General features: G+C 43.7%; 1 protein-coding gene across 1 annotated transcript in view; it reads left to right on the top strand.

Annotated features, from left to right (window-relative positions):
- Positions 1-18806, top strand: part of VPS13D (vacuolar protein sorting 13 homolog D) — a 254821-nt gene that overhangs the window by 105300 nt on the left and 130715 nt on the right. The window contains exons 45-52 of the mRNA XM_080800390.1: positions 251-401; positions 503-713; positions 5211-5458; positions 6927-7118; positions 7431-7557; positions 9239-9381; positions 13199-13329; positions 13567-13742. Coding sequence (XP_080656516.1) covers positions 251-401; positions 503-713; positions 5211-5458; positions 6927-7118; positions 7431-7557; positions 9239-9381; positions 13199-13329; positions 13567-13742 — 1379 coding nt within the window. The remainder of the gene's footprint in view (positions 1-250; positions 402-502; positions 714-5210; positions 5459-6926; positions 7119-7430; positions 7558-9238; positions 9382-13198; positions 13330-13566; positions 13743-18806) is intronic.

Genomic DNA, 18806 nt, shown 5'->3' with positions numbered 1-18806 from the left:
TTGTGATACCACGTCTGAGTAGAGTATCTGTCTTTCTAGAAATTTTAGAATTGGTGTTTTAACAGTGTGTATCTCTATAGAATATTCAGTCCCATGAAAGATGAGTGATTTTAGGGCTTAATGACTGATTTCACTGAAGGGTTATAGTAATAGTAAGATTTTGATTTAGGCCTTCTGGTTGGTATTGTTATATTTTCTGTGTTTCTTCAAGAGCCCAGCTATGGTTCTCTTATTTCTGTCCTTTTCCTAGTTCTCTTCGCTCCCACCTGTTCGGGTGGTCTTCGCTGTGACGATGGAAGGCAGCGCTCGGAAAGTAATCACTGTCCGGTCTGCCCTCATTGTAAAGAACAGGCTTGAGACGCCCATGGAGCTGAGACTGGATAGCCCGTCAGCTCCAGACAGTGAGTTTTGCCATAGTCTGTCTTCCTTTTATCTTGAGAGGGTCAGCCTTTTGGGTGGAAGACCATTCCCTGAAGATGCTGACCCCTTTTTTCTGTGGCAGAGCCTGTGGTGCTTCCCGCTATCATGCCAGGGGATTCGTTTGCGGTGCCTTTACATCTCACTTCCTGGCGGCTACAGGCCCGGCCCAAAGGATTGGGTGTGTTTTTCTGTAAGGCTCCTATTCACTGGACCAATGTAGTGAAGACTGCAGAGGTTAGCAGCAGCAAACGAGAGTGCCACTCTATGGACCTGGACAAAAGCCGATTCTTCAGGTATGCACAGCGCTGCAATGGCATGTGAATTTTGCTTTTATTTTTTTATTTTTTATTTTAAAATATTATTTTAAAGATTTTTAATTTATTTATTTGACAGACAGAGATCACAAGGAGGCAGAGAGGCGGGCAGAGAGAGAGAGAGGGAAGCCGGCTCCCTGCTGAGCAGAGAGCCCGATGCGGGGCTCAATCCCAGGATTCTGGGATCATGACCTGAGCTGAAGGCAGAGGCTTTAACCCACTGAGCCATCCAGGCGCCCTGAATTTTGCTTTTTAAAAAAAACTCGTTTTCTCTCTGAGGACCCTTCGTGATTCACTTGTGCTTGTTTAAAACCCTTAAGTTCTTATTCTTAATTCCTTGTGTTAGAGTTTACAAGGATTCGAGGGTTAATCTCTGGGTGGGGGGTGGGACTGTTGCTTATCATTTGATATTTATGGGAGAAACAACCAACACACACACTACCCACACATGTAAGGTAAGAAACTTGTATGTGTGCATCAGCAGGAAAAGAGGACATGTAGAGAGGGAAGAAAAAAATATTTCCAGTTCCCATTCCTAAATTGAGAAGCAGGTTCTTGGGGTTGGAAGTTCTTCAAATGACAGATTTCAAAAGAATTTGGAGGAAGCCTCAGGAACCCAGTACTGACATTCCTTGGGGACCTTAACAAAGTTATCTAATCATTTAGACTCCTGTTTTCCCCTCCTGAAGAGTATAAGTAATATATTTCTGGAGTTGGGTTAGTCTTGTTTGGTCCTTCTGAACTTGGACTTTAAACTTGCTTAGACTAGAGACTATCAGCTTTAGTTTTCTCTCTAGTGAAGACAGGCATTCATTTGGTTTAAACTTACGGAAGAGGGGCAAAATAGTGTAAGGAATTCCAGTGCGCCCTTTACCCAGACTGGCCAATGGTAAACAGACTGAAGAAAGGATTGAATAAATACACAGCTGTAATGGACTGTTTTAACATTTTCCTGTCAGTAATTTACAAAACAAACAATAAAGATATGAAAGGATTTGAACAGTGCTGTCCATCAGTGCTTGTCATAATTGGCATTTATAAAACACTTTAACCAACATCTCCGGATTGTACACTCACTTCACGTTTGTATGGAATAGTCATCAGGAGAGACCATCTACTGGGCCATAAAACAAAGATCAGCAAATATTAAAAGAATTGGAACCATACACAATAAATGTCATCATCACAGTAGGATTAGTAACAATAAGTAACAATCAGTAACAATAAGATGCCTGTAAAATCCCTAAATATTTGGAAATTATACAGTAGATTTCTAAATAACCCAAGGGTCAAAAAAAGAAATCACAAAAGAAATTCAGAATATTTTAGGGCACCTGGGTGGCTCAGTTGTTAAGCATCTGCCTTCGGCTCAGGTCATGATCTCAGGGTCCTGGGATCAAGTTCTGCATCCAGCTCCCTGCTCTGCGGGGGAGCAGGGAGCCTGCTTCACCGTCTCCTTCTGCCACTCCCCCTGCTTGTGTTCCCTCTCTCTGTGTCAAATAAATAAAGTCTTAAAAAAAATATTTTGAACTGAATAATAACAACTAGACATTAAAAAGTGGGGGGAAGCAACAAAAGCAGTTCTAGAGTGTTTTGTTTTTTTGAGAAATGTGTAGTTTTTTAAATTTATTATTTATTTGTCAGAGAGAGAGAGAGAGCACAAGCAGGGGGAGTGGCAGGCAGAGGGAGAAGCAGGCTCACTGCTGAGCAAGGAGCCCAATGCAGGACTTGATCCCAGGACCCTAGGATGTGACCTGAGCTGAAGGCAGACTCTTAACCAACTGAGCCACTAAGGCATCCTGAGAAATGTATAGCTTTTAATGATCTTAGCAGAAAATGAGGAAGATGTAAAGCCAATGATCTAAGCTTCTGCCTTAAGGTAGAAAAAGAAGAGCACATTAGACACAAACAAATAGAAAAAGCACCTGATAAAAATAAGTGTGGAAATCAGTGAAATAGAAAACAAATAATAGAGAAAATCAGCAGTGTCAATTTGGCTTTTTGTAAGGATTAATAAATTCAATAAATGTCAATAAAACTGATCAAGGAGAAAAAAAAAGAAAACACAGGTTACTTATATAAGGAATGAAAAGAGGAGACATTACAGATCATACAGACATTAAAGGGAGATTTCTATGAACAAATTTATACAAATAAATTCTACCCTGGAATGACAGATTTCTTAAAAAACACGGATTACCAAAATGGGCACAAAGAAGAAATAGAAAATCTAAATAGCCCAATATCTCTTAAAGATAATTTTTAATAAAAAGCCTTCCCGGGATGAAGACTCTAGGCCCATATGGCTCCACTAGTGAAGGCTTCCAGACATTTTAGGAAGAAATAGCACCAGTTCTGTGTAAAGTCTTTCAGAAAGCAGGGCAGGAGGGAATAGTTCCTCATTCATTTTATGAGGCCAGCATATACCAGATACTAAAACTGACAGATATTATTGGGGGAAAAAAGAGAGAGAACTACAAACTTGTATTTCCCCAAGAGATTAAAAAAAAAAAAATTCTTAACAAAATATTACCAAATAGAAATCCAACAAGTGAGGTTTATTCTAGGAATGTAAGATTATATTAACATTTGAAAATTAATAAATGTAATTTACCAATTAATCTAAAAGACTAAAAGAAAAAACTCATCAGATTACTCATTAAATGCCAAACAAACAAAAAAGTGTTTGATAGCATTCAACACCCATTCACGGTAATATTCAGCAAATGAGGAACCAGAGGGACTTTTTCCAGTCTGTTTAAGGGCATCTGTCATAAACCTACAGCTGCCGTCATGCTACAGCTACCATCATGCTTAATGGTGAAAACTTAAACTTTTTTTTCCTTGAGATTGAGAACCAACAACTTTGTTTGATATTGCCGTAGTAGTGCTAGCTGTTGCAATAAGGATAAATAAACAAGAAATTGAAAAAGCTTAAAGGGGCGCCTGGGTGGCTCAGTGGGTTAAGTCTCTGCCTTCAGCTCAGGTCATAATTTCAGGGTCCTTGGATGGAGCCCCGCATCTGGCTCTCTGTTCAGTGGGGAGCCTGCTTCCCCCTCTCTCTCTGCCTGATGCTCTGCTTTCTTGTGATCTCTGTGTCAAATAAAATTTTAAAAATCTTAAAAAAAAAAAAAAAAGAAAAAGCTTAAAGATCTGAAAAGACAAAATTTAATGTATGCAAATGACATATATGTAGAGAACCATGGACTACATAGGAAAATTATGAGGCCTGATAAATTTATTAAGATTTCAGGATTTAAGGGGCACCTGGGTGGCTCAGTGGGTTAAGCCTCTGCCTTCGGCTCAGGTCATGATCTCAGGGTCTTTGGATTAAGCCCCGCATCGGGCTCTCTGCTCAGCAGGGAGCCTGCTTCCCCCCCCTTCTCTCTCTGCTTACCTCTGCCTATTTGTGATCTCTAATAAATAAATAAAATCTTTAAAAAAAAATTTCAGGATTTAAGATCAACTTACAGAACTCAGGTGTATTCTTATATTCTAGCCATGAGCATTTGGTAATGTGATTTTAAAAAGAAGAACACCAAAACCCATAATTGCCCAGGAGTCAATCAGAGGAGTTATGTACAAGTCTTCTATGCTAGAAATGATAAAACTTGTCAAGAGATAGTAAAGAAAACCCAATAACTAAGTGGAAAGCTAACCAAGTTTGTGGATTGGAAGACTCGATTTTTAAAAAAATTTTATTTATTTATTCGACAGAGAGAGAATCAGTGAGGGAGGGAACACAAGCAGGGAGAATGGGAGAGGGAGAAGCAGGCTTCCCGCAGAGCAGGGAGCCTGATGCGGGGCTCAATCCCAGGACCCCGGGATCATGACCTGAGCCAAAGGCAGACACTTAAAGGCTGAGCCCCCCAGGCGCCCCTGGAACACTTGATATGTTTAAGATTTCCATGCTCACTAAACTGATCTGGAGGTACATCCCAGCTGACCATCAACAGGATGATGAATAAATAAAAAAATGACATATTCATTCATTGTTATGTGGGTCAAATTACTGATGCATACAACGGCATGGCTGCATGTGGTAGACACCTCCTGTTACACACAAACAGCCAGACACGGGGAATGGTAAATACTGTATCATTCCATTTACATGCGGCTCAATAATAGGCTCGACCAATCTGTAAGTGACAAGTAAAAAACAGTGGTTGCTTCTTTGTTGGGAGATGACATTGATTGGAAAGGGATAGGAGGGAACTTCCTGGAATGAGAGAAAGATTGTATAACTGGTTTTGGGTAGCAGATAATGAAGTATACACTTTTGTCAAAACTCACCAACCTGAGCATTTAAAATGACCTGTTTTAGTGTGATTTAATTATACCTCAGCAAATGTGTTTAGATTGAAAATCACAAATATCTTACTGCATTATTGAACCATTTTAAGGTATGCTTTCTCATACTCCACTGAGGAGGAAAAATTCAAGTTCTTTGGTTTTTACAGTGTTCTGTCTTCATAGGTTTTGTGTGGCCATAAAGAAGGAGAATTACCCGGATTATATGCCCTCAAACATATTTTCTGATAGTGCAAAACAGATCTTCAGACAGCCTGGACATACCATATACCTCCTTCCAACTGTGGTCATCTGCAACTTGCTGCCTTGTGAACTTGACTTTTATGTGAAAGGGATGCCAATTAATGGGACCCTGAAACCTGGCAAAGAGGTGGCCCTCCACACAGCAGATACATCGCAGAACATTGAACTGGGTGAGCGTTTAGTCCAAGAATCATTGGTGATAATTCTATGGAAATGTCACTGAGTATTTTGTGATCATTGGGTAAACATTGTAGAGAAATTGTAGCACATATGATATCTCAGTAACCCAGCTCAAGGGATTTATGCAACTAAAAAAAAAAGAAACTTTTTAGAAAATCATCAAAAGAAAAACTGAACAAATCCAAAAGATTTAGAGGGAGGACTCAACAGAGCCCCTTTTCTGATGTTGCACACTTGATGTATGACTATAGGAAGTCATTTCATCTTTTTAGAGAGTGCTTTTTTTTCCTAGCTGTAAAATGAGCAAAATCCTGGGTCTTTCCTTTTTTCAGGAAAGGGAAAGACGTGCTCAGCACACACGGGGCTCCAGGCATTAAGTCAGGTGCTTTCACACACGTGATCCAAGGTTTGGGGTTTACACACCAGGTGATTTTCAGTGACGGGGATAAACGGCGTCAACGTAGAGAACCGTTACTGTATTTGCAGCATTTAAGGCAAAGAGGGATGCCTGGAGTTTGGGCAGGATGTATGTTGCTTGAAGTCTGTCGTAGTCACATTGGAATCATGGTGACGGAGACATTTGTGTTGCTCCAGCTGCGTGAATGACCTCACTGTGTCCTCTCATTCGATCTACACACAGCCGCTGTTTCAGGCAGACAGCTGTTAGCCCCATTTTACAGGCAAGGAACCTCAGACTCATTGAACTTAAGCAGCGTGTTCAATGGTGACCCGCTGACATTGTAGGGAATATGTAAATACTTGAGCTTCATTTAGAAGGAAAAAACAATGCAGTGCTAGTCATCCATTCTAAAGAAAACAGGTGTCTGCTCTGACATTTAAGTATCTCTCCAACAAACGTTCCTGGAGCCCTGTAGAAAATGCAGATGCCCCCCGCCACTCCACTGCATGCACACCTGGCACTCCTGTCTTCCCACTCACACTCCACAGGGATGATCACTTTTAGTAAAAATCCTGTGACAGACCCGCTGGTGTTCTCCCCATTTGGCAGAGGAGACACAGCGAGCGAGGTAAGCTTCCCTCACCTCTACCCCCGCCGAATCACACAGCTGGTAAGGACAGACTGGGAATTGGAAACCAGGCAGTGTGACTGCCCAAGACCTTGCCACTTATCCTGTGTTCGCCTTTCCTGTGTTTGAGGTTCCTGCCCAGCCCCGGGCCTGAAGCTCACAACAGTCGTAGCTGTTACTGATGGCTGTTCGGTAGTGTCATCCTTCTGATTACGCAGTTCGGACTCTCTGGTGTACCTTCCAGACCGTCTGGTTTGCTTCAAATGTATCTTGCCCCAGCTAAAGGAAAGCGGCCGTTCTGATGAGATTTTTGCCAGTTACATACGTAGTTCCTGATTTCTCTGAAAGGAGCCCAACTTTGTTCGGCTGCGGGCTCGTTTGACAAACCGAAGTGAGAACCCAGGCAGACAATAGCTTGTATCTTCTTTAGGGGTATCCCTGGAGAATTTTCCACTGTGTAAGGAACTGCTCATTCCACCGGGAACCCAAAACTACATGGTGAGGATGCGACTGTATGACATCAACCGGAGGCAGCTGAACCTCACCATCCGCATTGTGTGTCGAGCAGAAGGGTCCTTGAAGATCTTCATTTCTGCTCCGTATTGGTTGATTAACAAAACAGGTATGTACAGAGGCCGCTCAAGTAGGCCTTTGGCGTTGGCCATGGGAATTCAGATTTATTCGCTCAGCTAACTGAATGGAGCCAATACAAATAGATTACTTCAACAGTCTAAGCTGCTGAAACCCTCCTGCTTCCATAATAAGTGCTTAATCATGGTCAAAAGCGTCCTTTCGGACAACAAGCCGAGCCCACCAAATAAATTCGATTTTCACGATTCTCCTGCTTGACGGACGATGTTTTTCCTTTACCGTCTGCATCTGTCTTGCATAGACTGGGTGGGATTGATGTAAACTTTCCCCCTCCTTCCTAAAGGGTTACCACTGATCTTCAGACAGGACAATGCAAAGACAGATGCCGCAGGCCAGTTTGAGGAACACGAGCTGGCCCGGAGCCTGAGCCCTCTCTTATTCTGCTACGCTGACAGAGAGCAGCCAAATCTGTGAGTACCGTTCTTTATGGGAAGGGGAAATTAGCAAAGGCTAGAGTGTATCTGTGCAAGTGGAAATATACTGTAGATAACAGTCCGGGCTTGGCAGGGGAGGAGGACCATGACCTAATGGGATTTTTTCGGATCTAATTTCTATGTCATTTGATATTGAAAATAAACCATTTGGTGGGCTTATAATGAAAGCTAGTTTTATTTTACATGTACTGAAGTAGTTCTATTCATAACTCGGCCAGTGGGGAGAACCCACGTGTTCCCTTCCCTGCTCTCCGCGGGTTTCTCCTGCACAGAGCCGTCAGCACGGGTAGTGGAGCTGGCATCAGAGGGGAGGTACCCTGGCCCTTTGGTAAAATGTCCGCCCCCTTAACCCAGCCCAGGGCGTTTTTTGAAATAAACCGTGCCATTTCAAGAGCTCGGAGCCCTCACTGCGTGTTTAAAGGCAGGAGCCAGCTGCGGCTGCGAGGTTTAGATGATGGGCGTGTGGTAGGAGCACGAATTCCCTTTTGTTCTTGGTTGTGACGTTCTGCTTTTTATAGGAGTCTTCTCGTTTAGAGCCTTCCTCAGAGGGAGGTGAGAGCAGTGCCCTCCCCTGCTTCGGGGAAGTGCAGGGGGGCCGCGGTGGGAGGACGGCTTCAGGAGCGCCACAGATGCGGCAGTCTTGGACCGACTGGGGACTGACGGGACATGGAGGGCCATACAGACAGCCCCTTGACACAGTCTCAGGCCTTTTTTTTTTTTTTTTTTTAAAGATTTTATTTATTTATTTGACAGAGAGAGATCACGAGTAGGCAGAGAGGCAGGCAGAGAGAGATGGAGAAGTAGGCTCCCCACAGAGCAGAGAGCCCTATGCGGGGCTCGATCCCAAGACCCTGAGATCATGACCTGAGTCGAAGGCAGAGGCCCAACCCACTGAGCAACCCAGGCGCCCCCACAGTCTCAGGCCTTTACCGAGAGGATTCTGACAGTTCTAGATCAAGGACTTGACACTTGTGACGCAGTTTGACTTACCCAGGGAACCCACGGTTCATGAAGCATCTCTGCCTCGCGCATCACGTCCCAGTGGATTAGGCAGGGCGGGAAGTACTGTTTTATAGTAAGATGAGGAAACTGAGGCTACGTGGCTTGTTAGTGGTACAGCCAGAGCACACGTTCAGGAAGTCTGTCTCCAGGACCCGGGACAAGACACTGGCCAACCAGATGGCGCTTTGCTGTTGTAACAGTACCAGGCCTGGGAAAGAAAACACCATGAGCTGCATCTCTTGCACATACGTTTCTGGTGTGCACAGTCGTGTACATCCTTTGGTCTTACGGTCAAGGTGTTTCACGAACCCCTGAAACACCTGAGATAGGAAAGTATCAGTTTGCCTCGACTCCTTGTTTCTCGGAGGAATAGGTATTGTAGTCCTTTCCTTATGGTTTAAGCTGATTGAATCCTGTTTTCTCCGAACGTGTCCTGGTATAGATGTCAGTACATTTCACACATTGCAGTACCGTGTGTGCCTCTAAGATCAGAGTTCTGGCCCCTGGCTGATTGCCCTGCTGTGCTGGGGAGTCACACGAGAGTGAGCAAGAGTCCATGTTAGGGTTCTGGTTTGGGGTGGCAGATACAGCAGTGGTTCCTGATTAAGACTTTCTCACGGCTGAATACATATATCTCTGCTTTTCTGCCCCACAGCTGCACGATGAGAATCGGAAGGGGGATTCACCCTGAAGGCATGCCGGGCTGGTGTCAGGGCTTCTCACTGGATGGTGGTAGTGGTGTCCGAGCTTTGAAAGTCATCCAGCAAGGAAACCGCCCAGGGCTGATCTATAACATTGGTGGGTTACATTTGGAGCAGCGGGAAAATCAGAACCATTGGCCGATGACCTCAGGCTTGGAGGAGTAAGCCGACCATACGTTTTGGCCAGGCTGCAAGTGCTGATTTTCTCATTTGGCATTGGGTCAGGTATCTGTTCTCCGAATGCTAGATTGATATCAACACAGATCTGTTCTCCTAGGCATCCAAGGAGCCACCAAAACACTGCTCTTTTGAGGTCTGGGGCTCTGTTTAATTTCAGACTCACCTGTGTCAGGAAAGTATCGGTTTGGCTTGAATCCCTGGTTTTCATGGGTATAATAGGAACACTTAGAACGCTTTTCATCCTCCAAGATTTCCCACGCATTCATTAAAACTTGCAAACCCTAAGAGGGTAAGAAGCATTGTTCTCCTTGAAACTGAAGCAGAGAGGTTCAGTGACTTGCCCAGATGCAAAGGGCAAGTCTGGGTCAGAAGTAGGATTATGACTGGGGCATACACATTTGAAGCAAAAATATCATAAAATGTACAGAGCAGTTATAGTAATTAGAAGCCCCAAAGCTAGTTTAACTTCTTGAGGTGGAGGGTATTGGAGGAAGGGGAGAGGACTGTACCTACATTCCTCGTAGCTGTCTGCAGTAGTGAGAGGACTTTCTGAAGGGTCCGGATAAGTTTGACTTAAATATGTCTCAGGTTAAAATGTTAGCAGCGCACCCTTCCTTTAGTGTATAATTTCCAAAGATCTCAAAGCACTGTGGAGCGTTGAATGCTGGAAAACCCTCTAGAACTGCGCTGTCCGTTGAACTCTCCACGATGATGGCACTAGCCACACATGGCCGCCGAGCACACAGAGATGGGGCAGGTGTGGCCTGGGAGTTGAGTCTCTCGTTGCACTTGATTTTAATGAATTTAAATAGCCGTTCAGGATTAATGGCAACTGTAATCGGACAGTGCAGCTGCAAAGAGTCCTGTTGTAGAAGGAAAATCCGAGGTAGTTTCATGTAGCTGTTTACCCTGAGTCCCGTGGAAGGTCAGAGGTATGTTTAAGTATTTGAGGACTTATTAGCAAGAGTCCCTTCTAAGCCCAGCTTCCTTTTCCTGTTTTTGGAACATGAATTCATATGCGTTCTCCTGGGAGCTGTCTCCTTTAAGGTTGACGTTAAGATTTTTAGTAGAAGAAATAAACTTTCTGTGATCCTCCCGCCAGGGATCGTTTTCTTTCTTTCTTTCTTTTATATTATTGTTGTTATTATTATTATTATTAGTTTGTTTGCCGTGGGTCATTTTCTGTACTTGGTCTTTGCATCTGTTTGTTCCACCTCTTGAGTAGGCGAAGGCTGTGTTTCATGCTGCGTTTGGCTATCTGCTGGGGGGTCTTGTCCCTTGAGACGGTTCCCAAAGAAAGACACCGCACGTTGGCTAGAAGCCGCAGTTGGGACAGACTTGGGGAGCAGTGGAGCTTGTGGCTTCTGAGCAGCTAGCACTCAGGAAGCACAGAGCTCCTGCGGAGAGGCAGACGGGTCTCCGGTCAGAAGTGCGGTGTGAGGACGCTTACAGACTTTTATGTGAGGAACATTCATTAAAAGTCATGTTTTTAGGAACAGTACTGTGAAAGGAGTTTTGTTGTTACACCAAAGAAAGGGACAGAGGGAGTGGGCTAAGATAGGACTTTATAATTCCTAAGGATCGTGAGATCTTGGCATGTATTATCAAGGGAATTTGTGGAATCTCTCCCTTGAATATTTTTGAAGAATTAGATAACCAGCTCCCTATCAGGAGAGTTTAAAAGTGAAGTCCCAAGATGAAAAGCCAGGGAGGACCTTGCCAATTAGCCTTACATGTACCTCCAAAAAGAAGGATTTTTGTACATTTTAGTCTTAACAGATATTCATTTATTGGGAGTTTGCCCAAGGCAATCGAAGATGAAAAAGGACATAAAATAGCCTGCTTTTTAAAAAATTGGGTCTTTTTTTTTTTTAACTTTATTTATTTATTTGACAGAGAGAGAGACAGCAAGAGAGGGAATACAAGCAGGGGGAGTGGGAGAGGGAGAAGCAGGCTCCCCACTGAGCAGGGAGCCCGATGAGGGGCTTGATCCCAGGACCCTGGGATCATGACCTGAGCCTAAGGCAGAGGCTTAACCACTGAGCCACCCAGGAGCCCCTTAAATTGGGCCTTGATACTGTAGACTCTTCTTGTAATATCAAGTTAAATATATCTTTTTTTAGGCAGACCTTGTGTTGGTTAGGATAAGCTAGCTGTGAATGTCAATTTCTGACAGTGCTTTCTAGAAAAAAAAAAAATAGGGCACATCTCCCTATTCAAGTATTATGTAGCATTTCTTAGGTACAGAATTTCAGACTTCGTCTGTTTTTGTGATTTGCTCAGTCTTTCAGGTATTTTGAAGACGTGGATTTAAAGGAACACCAGCTTTTTCAAGCCAGTACAGGTGAATTATGGAGTTAACAGACTGGACTGTTTATAGCTGGGGCTCTGTTGGGACACTCAGGACACCCAGTTATCATGTCCTAAGTTCTCTTCTTTCTTTATAGTTCTCTTGACACTTGTTGACTGCTGCATAGGGTCCTAATAAATGTCCCATCATGATATGAGCAAGGGCTCCTGAGGCGGTGTGCCTAGGGTTGAACCCCAGGTGTGTCACTGATGGGCTCTGTGACCCAGTGCCCAAGTTGCCTCGTCTGTAAAAAGGAAAGACCGAAAATACTATCTCATAAAGTTGTTAAGAGAGCCTTTGGGAGAGGCGCAGCCTGCATTAAGAATTCAATAAATATTATTTTTATTATTTCTAACTATCAATATTTTTTCTTTTTTTTTCTTTAAAGATTTTATTTATTTATTTGATAGGTGGAGATCACAGAGAAGTAGGCAGAGAGAGAGGAGGAAGCAGGCTCCCTGCTAAGCAGAGAGCCAGATGCGGGGCTCGATTTCAGGACCCTGGGATCGTGACCTGAGCTGAAGGCAGAGGCTTAACCCACTGAGCCACCCAGGCGCCCTAACTATCAATATTTTTATCATCGTATAATTAGAGCGCAGCCTAGTGCCTCGAATATAGTTGCTGTTATTATCTGAATGAATGAATAATGTATCCCACTGGGTTTTGTAGTTTTTAAAATTGCCATCCGAGTTTTTAAGATGACTCAGTACTATTTTCCCTTCTTTCTTTGGGGTCCAGTGTTTGGAGACGCCCAGCTGAACCATTATGACTTTCTTTCCTTGGTATGTGTTTCGTTTGCTAGTCTGTTTTCCCAGGACATGGTAGGTGCCAGCAACACCTGTCTTGTGAATGAATACTTCCTGTGTTACTTAGCTTCATGGTTCAGCTGGGTTCTCGGGCAGTGGGCTAGAAGAAAGTCCTAGAGGAGCGTCTGCTGCGTGCAGGGCTGTGCAGGATCCTGTTAAGTAATCTGAAGTGCCATATCATGTGAAGGGGACAAGTTCCCAAGGAGGGAATTTTGTGTCCCAGAGATGAGCAGAAAGGTAATATATAAACTGTCTTAGTGGCCCACTTCATAAACGGCAGTCACCGGTACCTGTGGCTGAACATCTGTGTGTCTCAGCTGCTGTCGTGGTTGGGCACCCTTTAGGGAGAAGCTAGGAGTTACGAGGGTTTCGGTATCACCACGGAAGGCCGAAGTGGGCAGAACAACACTTGGAGTGCAGTTGTGTTCGTTCTGTTGTTGGGAGGCTTGACAGCGTCTCTGGGTGATGTGATTGCTTTCTCAGGGAAACTATGTACTTGGGAAGCTTGTTGATATCTGTCAGACCACAGATTTTCTTTCTTCTGATTAACTCACGGAAGTGGTTCTTATTATTTGCAGGTATTGATGTCAAGAAAGGCCGAGGTCGATATATCGACACCTGTATGGTCATCTTTGCCCCTCGTTACCTGTTAGATAATAAATCATCTCACAAGCTTGCATTTGCACAGAGGGAATTTGCCCGGGGACAGGTAAGTCGTTCCCTTTTGAAGAATGACTAGTGTTTATTTAATAGCACGGAGAGTTTTAATGCCATGGCTTATCTCTCCTCAGCACTGCGAGTTTTGTGATGTGAATGACCATTTTGTGCCTTTGGAACCCTAACTAGCTCATGGTACAGGGCAAGGCTCACAGTAGGTGGTTACTTGGGGACATTTGCTGTCGTAACTCGATTTGTTGACTAAAGCCAGGGATCCTGTGTATTTCAGGGAACAGCCAATCCTGAAGGCTACATTTCCACCCTTCCTGGTTCCAGCGTGGTGTTCCACTGGCCTCGGAATGACTATGACCAGCTCTTATGTGTCAGACTGATGGATGTTCCCAATTGTATTTGGTCCGGAGGCTTTGAAGTCAACAAGAATAATTCCTTCCATATCAACATGAGGTAAATTCAGAGACTGTATTTAGACAAAAAGTTGCCATATTTGAGGTACAGTAATGTAAATGGTGACTGTAAATCCCATATACATTGGAAACATCTCCAAAGCTATTACATAGTAAATAATAATTTTACCCTTCATGAAATGGGCACATACGTTTCTAGCTCAGACAAAGTTCTTAAAACTGTGAGCAGGTAAGTATGACCGAATGTTTTGGTGGAAAGAATCAAAGGACATGTTGACAGTTTTGACCATGGTACAGTTGCTGTGGGCTGAGGCTTATAAATCCACGGCATTGCACTGAGCTCGTGGTTGCCTGTGACTCTGAAAATTCTGTCTGTATTTAGATGCTAACATTGTTTGTAGACAGTGTTGTCTATTTTTCCAACTGTGTATGCTCTTCTCTCTCTTGGTTGTTTTAGTAAATCATCTGGCCTTCTTTGCCTAACCCAGTGACCCTCAGGTCCTTATTAAGAAAAATTAAACAGACTCAGCATCAACCACCACACGATGACTTTTTTCTTTCTGCTTTTATCAAATGCTTTAAAAAAAAGTATTAAATTTTTTGAAATTGTGATAAAATACACATACCATATGAAAAAGATAACACAAAGTCACAGATTATTTTGTGGGCTTGGGTACATAACATGAAATTTACCATCTTAACCATTTTTAAGTTCACCATTTTTAATTTCACTATAGGGCAGTCGGTGTCCCCAGCTCTTGCAAAATGAAGCTCTATGCCCATTAACACAACTATACATGCCCCTTCTTCAACCCCTGGCAGCCACTTAGCTACTTTTTGTATGAATTTGGCTACTCAGGTGCCTCAAATTGAGTGGAATTGTACAGTATTTGTCTTTCTGTGACTGGCTCATTTCACTTAGCATAATGTCCTTAAGGTTCGTCTGTGTTGGAGCCGGTGTCCAAATGTCCTTCCTTTTTAAGACTGAATACTACTCCATCGTATGTACAGACCACCTTTGACTTCTTATCCGGCTGCCTGTTGATGGACACTCGGGGCACTTCTGCCTTTGGGTGTTATGAAGCGTGCTGCTGTGAACGCAACTGCGCTGTGATCTCTTTGAGCCCCTGCTTTCAGTTCTTTCGGGTCTATACTCAGACATGGAATTGCTGGACCATATGGCCAGTCGAACTTTTTTTAAAGATTGATTGATTGATTTGTTTATTTCGAGAGAGAAAGAGCACACGTGCGAGTGGGGCGAAGGGCAGAAGGAAAGAGAGGGAAGCTCAAGCAGACTTCACACTGAGCCTGGAGCCCAACTCAGAGCTCCATGTCACGACCCTGAGATCACGACCTGAGCCGAAACCAAGAGTGGGACACTTAACTGACTGAGTCACCCAGGTGTCCCTGGTGATTCAGATTTTTTTTTTTTTTTAAGACTGATTGATTGATTGATTGATTGAAGAGAGAGTGCATGGGCGGCGTGGGGATAAAGGAAGAGGGAACGAATCCCAAGCTGACCTTGTGCCGAGCTCAGAGCCCGACTCGGGGCTCCATCTCACAACCTGGAGATCGTAACCTGAGCAGAAACCAAGAGTCAGGTGCTTAACCCACTGAGCCATCCCAGCGCCCCCTAATTTTTAATTCTTTGAGGAACCCCATAGTATTTTCCGTGGTAGCTGCCCCTCTTTACGTTTCTACCAACAGTGCACAAGGATTCTTAATTTCTCTACACCTTCACTGACACTTGTTACTTTCAGCTTTTTTGATAGTAGCCGCCGTAGTGGGTGTGAGATAGCTCTCTCTGGTTTTCATTCACGTTCCTCTCGTGGTGGGTGATGTTGAGCTTCTTTTTATGTGCTTGTTGGCCATCTGGATGTCTTCTTTGGAGAGATGTCTGTTCATCGCTTGCCCAATTTTGAACTGTTTGTTTTTCTGTTACTGAGTTACAGGGGTCTTTTATGTATTCTGGGTAGTAACCCCCTTGGAGAGACATGATTTGGGTGTATTTCTCTCCCATTCTGTGCAATGCCTATTTGTTCTGTGACTGTTCCATGACGTATAGAAGTTTTTAATTTTGATGTACTCCAACTTCCCTCCTTTAACTTTTGTTCCCTGTGCTTTCGATGTCATACCTGGAAATCACTGCCAAATCCACTTTGTGGAGCTTCCCCCTCTGTTTTCCTCTGTTTTCTTCTGAGAGTTTCATGCTTTTGGCTCTGACCCTGACGTCTTTGATCCATTTTGAGTAATGTATGGATATGGTACAAGGTAAGGGTCCAACTCCATTCTTTCGTTTGTGGATATCTAGTTTTTCCTAACACCATTTATTGAAATGACTCTCCTTTCCCTATGGGATGGTCTTGGCACCCTTGTCAAAAATTATTTGACTCTAGGGGCGCCTGGGTGGCTCAGTGGGTTAAGCCACTGCCTTCGGCTCGGGTCATGATCTCAGGGTCCTGGGTTCGAGTCCCGCATTGGGCTCTCTGCTCAGCGGGGAGCCTGCTTCCCTCTCCCCCTCTCTCTGCCTGCCTCTCTGCCTATTTGTGATCTCTCTCTGTCAAATAAATAAATAAAATCTTTAAAAGAAAATTACTTGACTCTAAATGTGAGAGTTTACTTCTGGGTTCTCTGTTCCATTTTCTGTGTGTTTCTCTTTATGTAGTATCACACTGTTTTGAATAATGTAACTTTGTAATAAGTTCTGAAATCAGGAAGTGTGAAACCTCCAACTTTGGGTTTTTTTTAGGATTATTTTGGGGGCTTCTGGCTGCCTCAGTCAGTAGAGCACTTGACTCTTGATCTCGGGGTTGTAAGTTCAAGCCCCGTATTGGGTATAGAGATTATTTTAAAACAAAATTTTTAAAAAAATTATTTTAGCTGTTTGGAATTCTTTGATTCTATCAGAATTTCAGGGTAAATTTTTCTCTTTCCAGAAAAAAACCACTTGGGGTTTGGGTAGGGACGGTATTACATGTGTAGATCCACATTTAATGGCAGCATTGCCATCTGCACAAACATTAAGTCTTTGGTTGGATCTGTGCACGTGGGATGCCATTCTATTTATCTGTGTCCTGTTTAATTTCTTTCATCAAATCCTTTGGCAGCTAAAGACACTGAAATCATTGCTATTTCAAAGCATGTAGAAGCAAAATTTAAGCTTTTACACTTTATGGTTAGTTCTCCATTGAGAACACTCTTGTAAAGGAACAGGAAAATGGCTGATTTAAGACGAGATAATGCAAAGTAGTATCTGTATTTGACTTTTTTCAAGCATGCGTTGTCTGAGGATTGTTTTTCCTCCTTTGTGGTCAGCGGTGTATTCCTTTTGCCCTGGCTCTGGTGAGAGCGCATTGCATCTGGTGAAGGGGTTTTCAAGCTGTGTTCCTAGGAGTCATTGGGGGTTTAAGGAGGTGACTTCAGGGGCTGAAGGAGCCAAGTGGGCAGGGCTCCAGCGCGTTCATCCCTGCTTCAACCAGAGCTCTTGTCTGCCAGTATCCTGTGTCCCCACCAGACTGCATGCGTTGGGGACGTGAGGCATTAGTTCTGCAGCTAAAACCACCCGTGGTTTATGTACTGCTTGGGTGGAGGTCGCTTGGATACGTTGTGTGAGAAGAGGAAGCCAATTCAGAATTAAGCAAAAGTTGTTCATGACCAGATCAAGGAAGAAAGGGAGGAAGGAAGGGAAATGTGTGGTGGTGGGGGATGAAGATGGTATACCTCTGTTAACCCTTTGGAATGGTTTTAGTGCACAGAGCTACTGAGCCCAGACCCAAAGCCTCTTTCTTTGCCCTTCCCCACGTTTTCATTTTGAAATGCTTAAACCTACAGAAAGCTCACGAGTGGTATAAGGAAACCCCTTTATCTTTCACTGGATACAGCTACATGTTAGCATTTTGCTGTGTCCTTGCTGTGTCTTGCATGCATGCATGCGTGCGTACTTTTTTCGAGCCATTTGAAAGTATATTGAACTCATCCTGTTAGTTTAGCCAGAAGCACTTCATTTATCTACCTAAAGACGAGCACATTTTTCTGAGTAAATGTACTATCATTACACGCTGAAAAAATTGAATATTGGTTTGTTTTCTGATTTTTTTTTAAAGTCATCTCTACACCCAACGTAGGGCTCAAATTCACAGCCAAGAGATCAAGAATCGCACGCTCTACTGACTGGCCACCCTGGCACCCCCTGATAAAGTCTTTTGAAACATCCTTCATAGGGGCATCAGGTGGCACAGTCATTTGAGCATCTGACTCTTGGTTTTGGCTCCAGTTGTGATCTCAGGGTCATGAGATCGACTCCTGGGTCTGACTCCATGCACAGCGCAGAGTCTACTTGGGATTCTCTGTCCCTGTCCCTCTGCCCCTCCTGCTCATGCTTTTCTCTCTCTCTCTCTCTCTCTCTGAAATAAATGAATAAATCTTAAAAAAAAAGAAAAAGAAAAAAGAAAGAAATGTCCTTTATAATAAAGCAGCACCCCTCCTTCTGATTGAGGATCTGGTCACGGATCATGCATTTTGTTCGGCAGATAGAGCCATCCACTTTAATCTAGAGTAGTTCTGCTTTTCCTTCTTTGCCTTTTTTGACATTGAAATTTTTAAAGACTCCAAGCCAGTTTCTTTTTTTTTTTATTTCTTTTTATTAACACATAATGTATTATTTGCCCCAGGGGAACAGGTCTGTGAAGCGCCAGGTTTACACACTTGACAGCACTCATCATAGCACATACCCTCCCCAATGTCCATAACCCCACCCCCCTCTCCCTCCCCCCTCCCCCCCAGCCACCCTCAGTTTGTTTTGTGACATTAAGAGTCTCTTACAGGGGCGCCTGGGTGGCTCAGTGGGTTAAAGCCTCTGCCTTCGGCTCAGGTCATGATCTCAGGGTTCTGGGATCGAGCCCCGCATCGGGCTCTCTGCTCAGCAGGGAGCCTGCTTCCCTTCCTCTCTCTCTCTCTGCCTGCCTCTCTGCCTACTTGTGATCTCTGTCAAATAAATAAAATCTTTAAAAAAAAAGAGTCTCTTACGGTTTGTCTCCCTCCCAATCCCATCTTGTTTAATTTATTCTTTTCCTACCTCCCAAACCTCCTACGTTGCATCTCACCT

The sequence above is a fragment of the Martes martes genome, assembly GCF_963455335.1.
Source record: "Martes martes genome assembly, chromosome: 4".
NCBI lineage: Eukaryota > Metazoa > Chordata > Mammalia > Carnivora > Mustelidae > Martes > Martes martes.
Note: the sequence above shows the minus strand (reverse complement) of the source record. Positions and strands in the feature narration are given on the sequence as shown.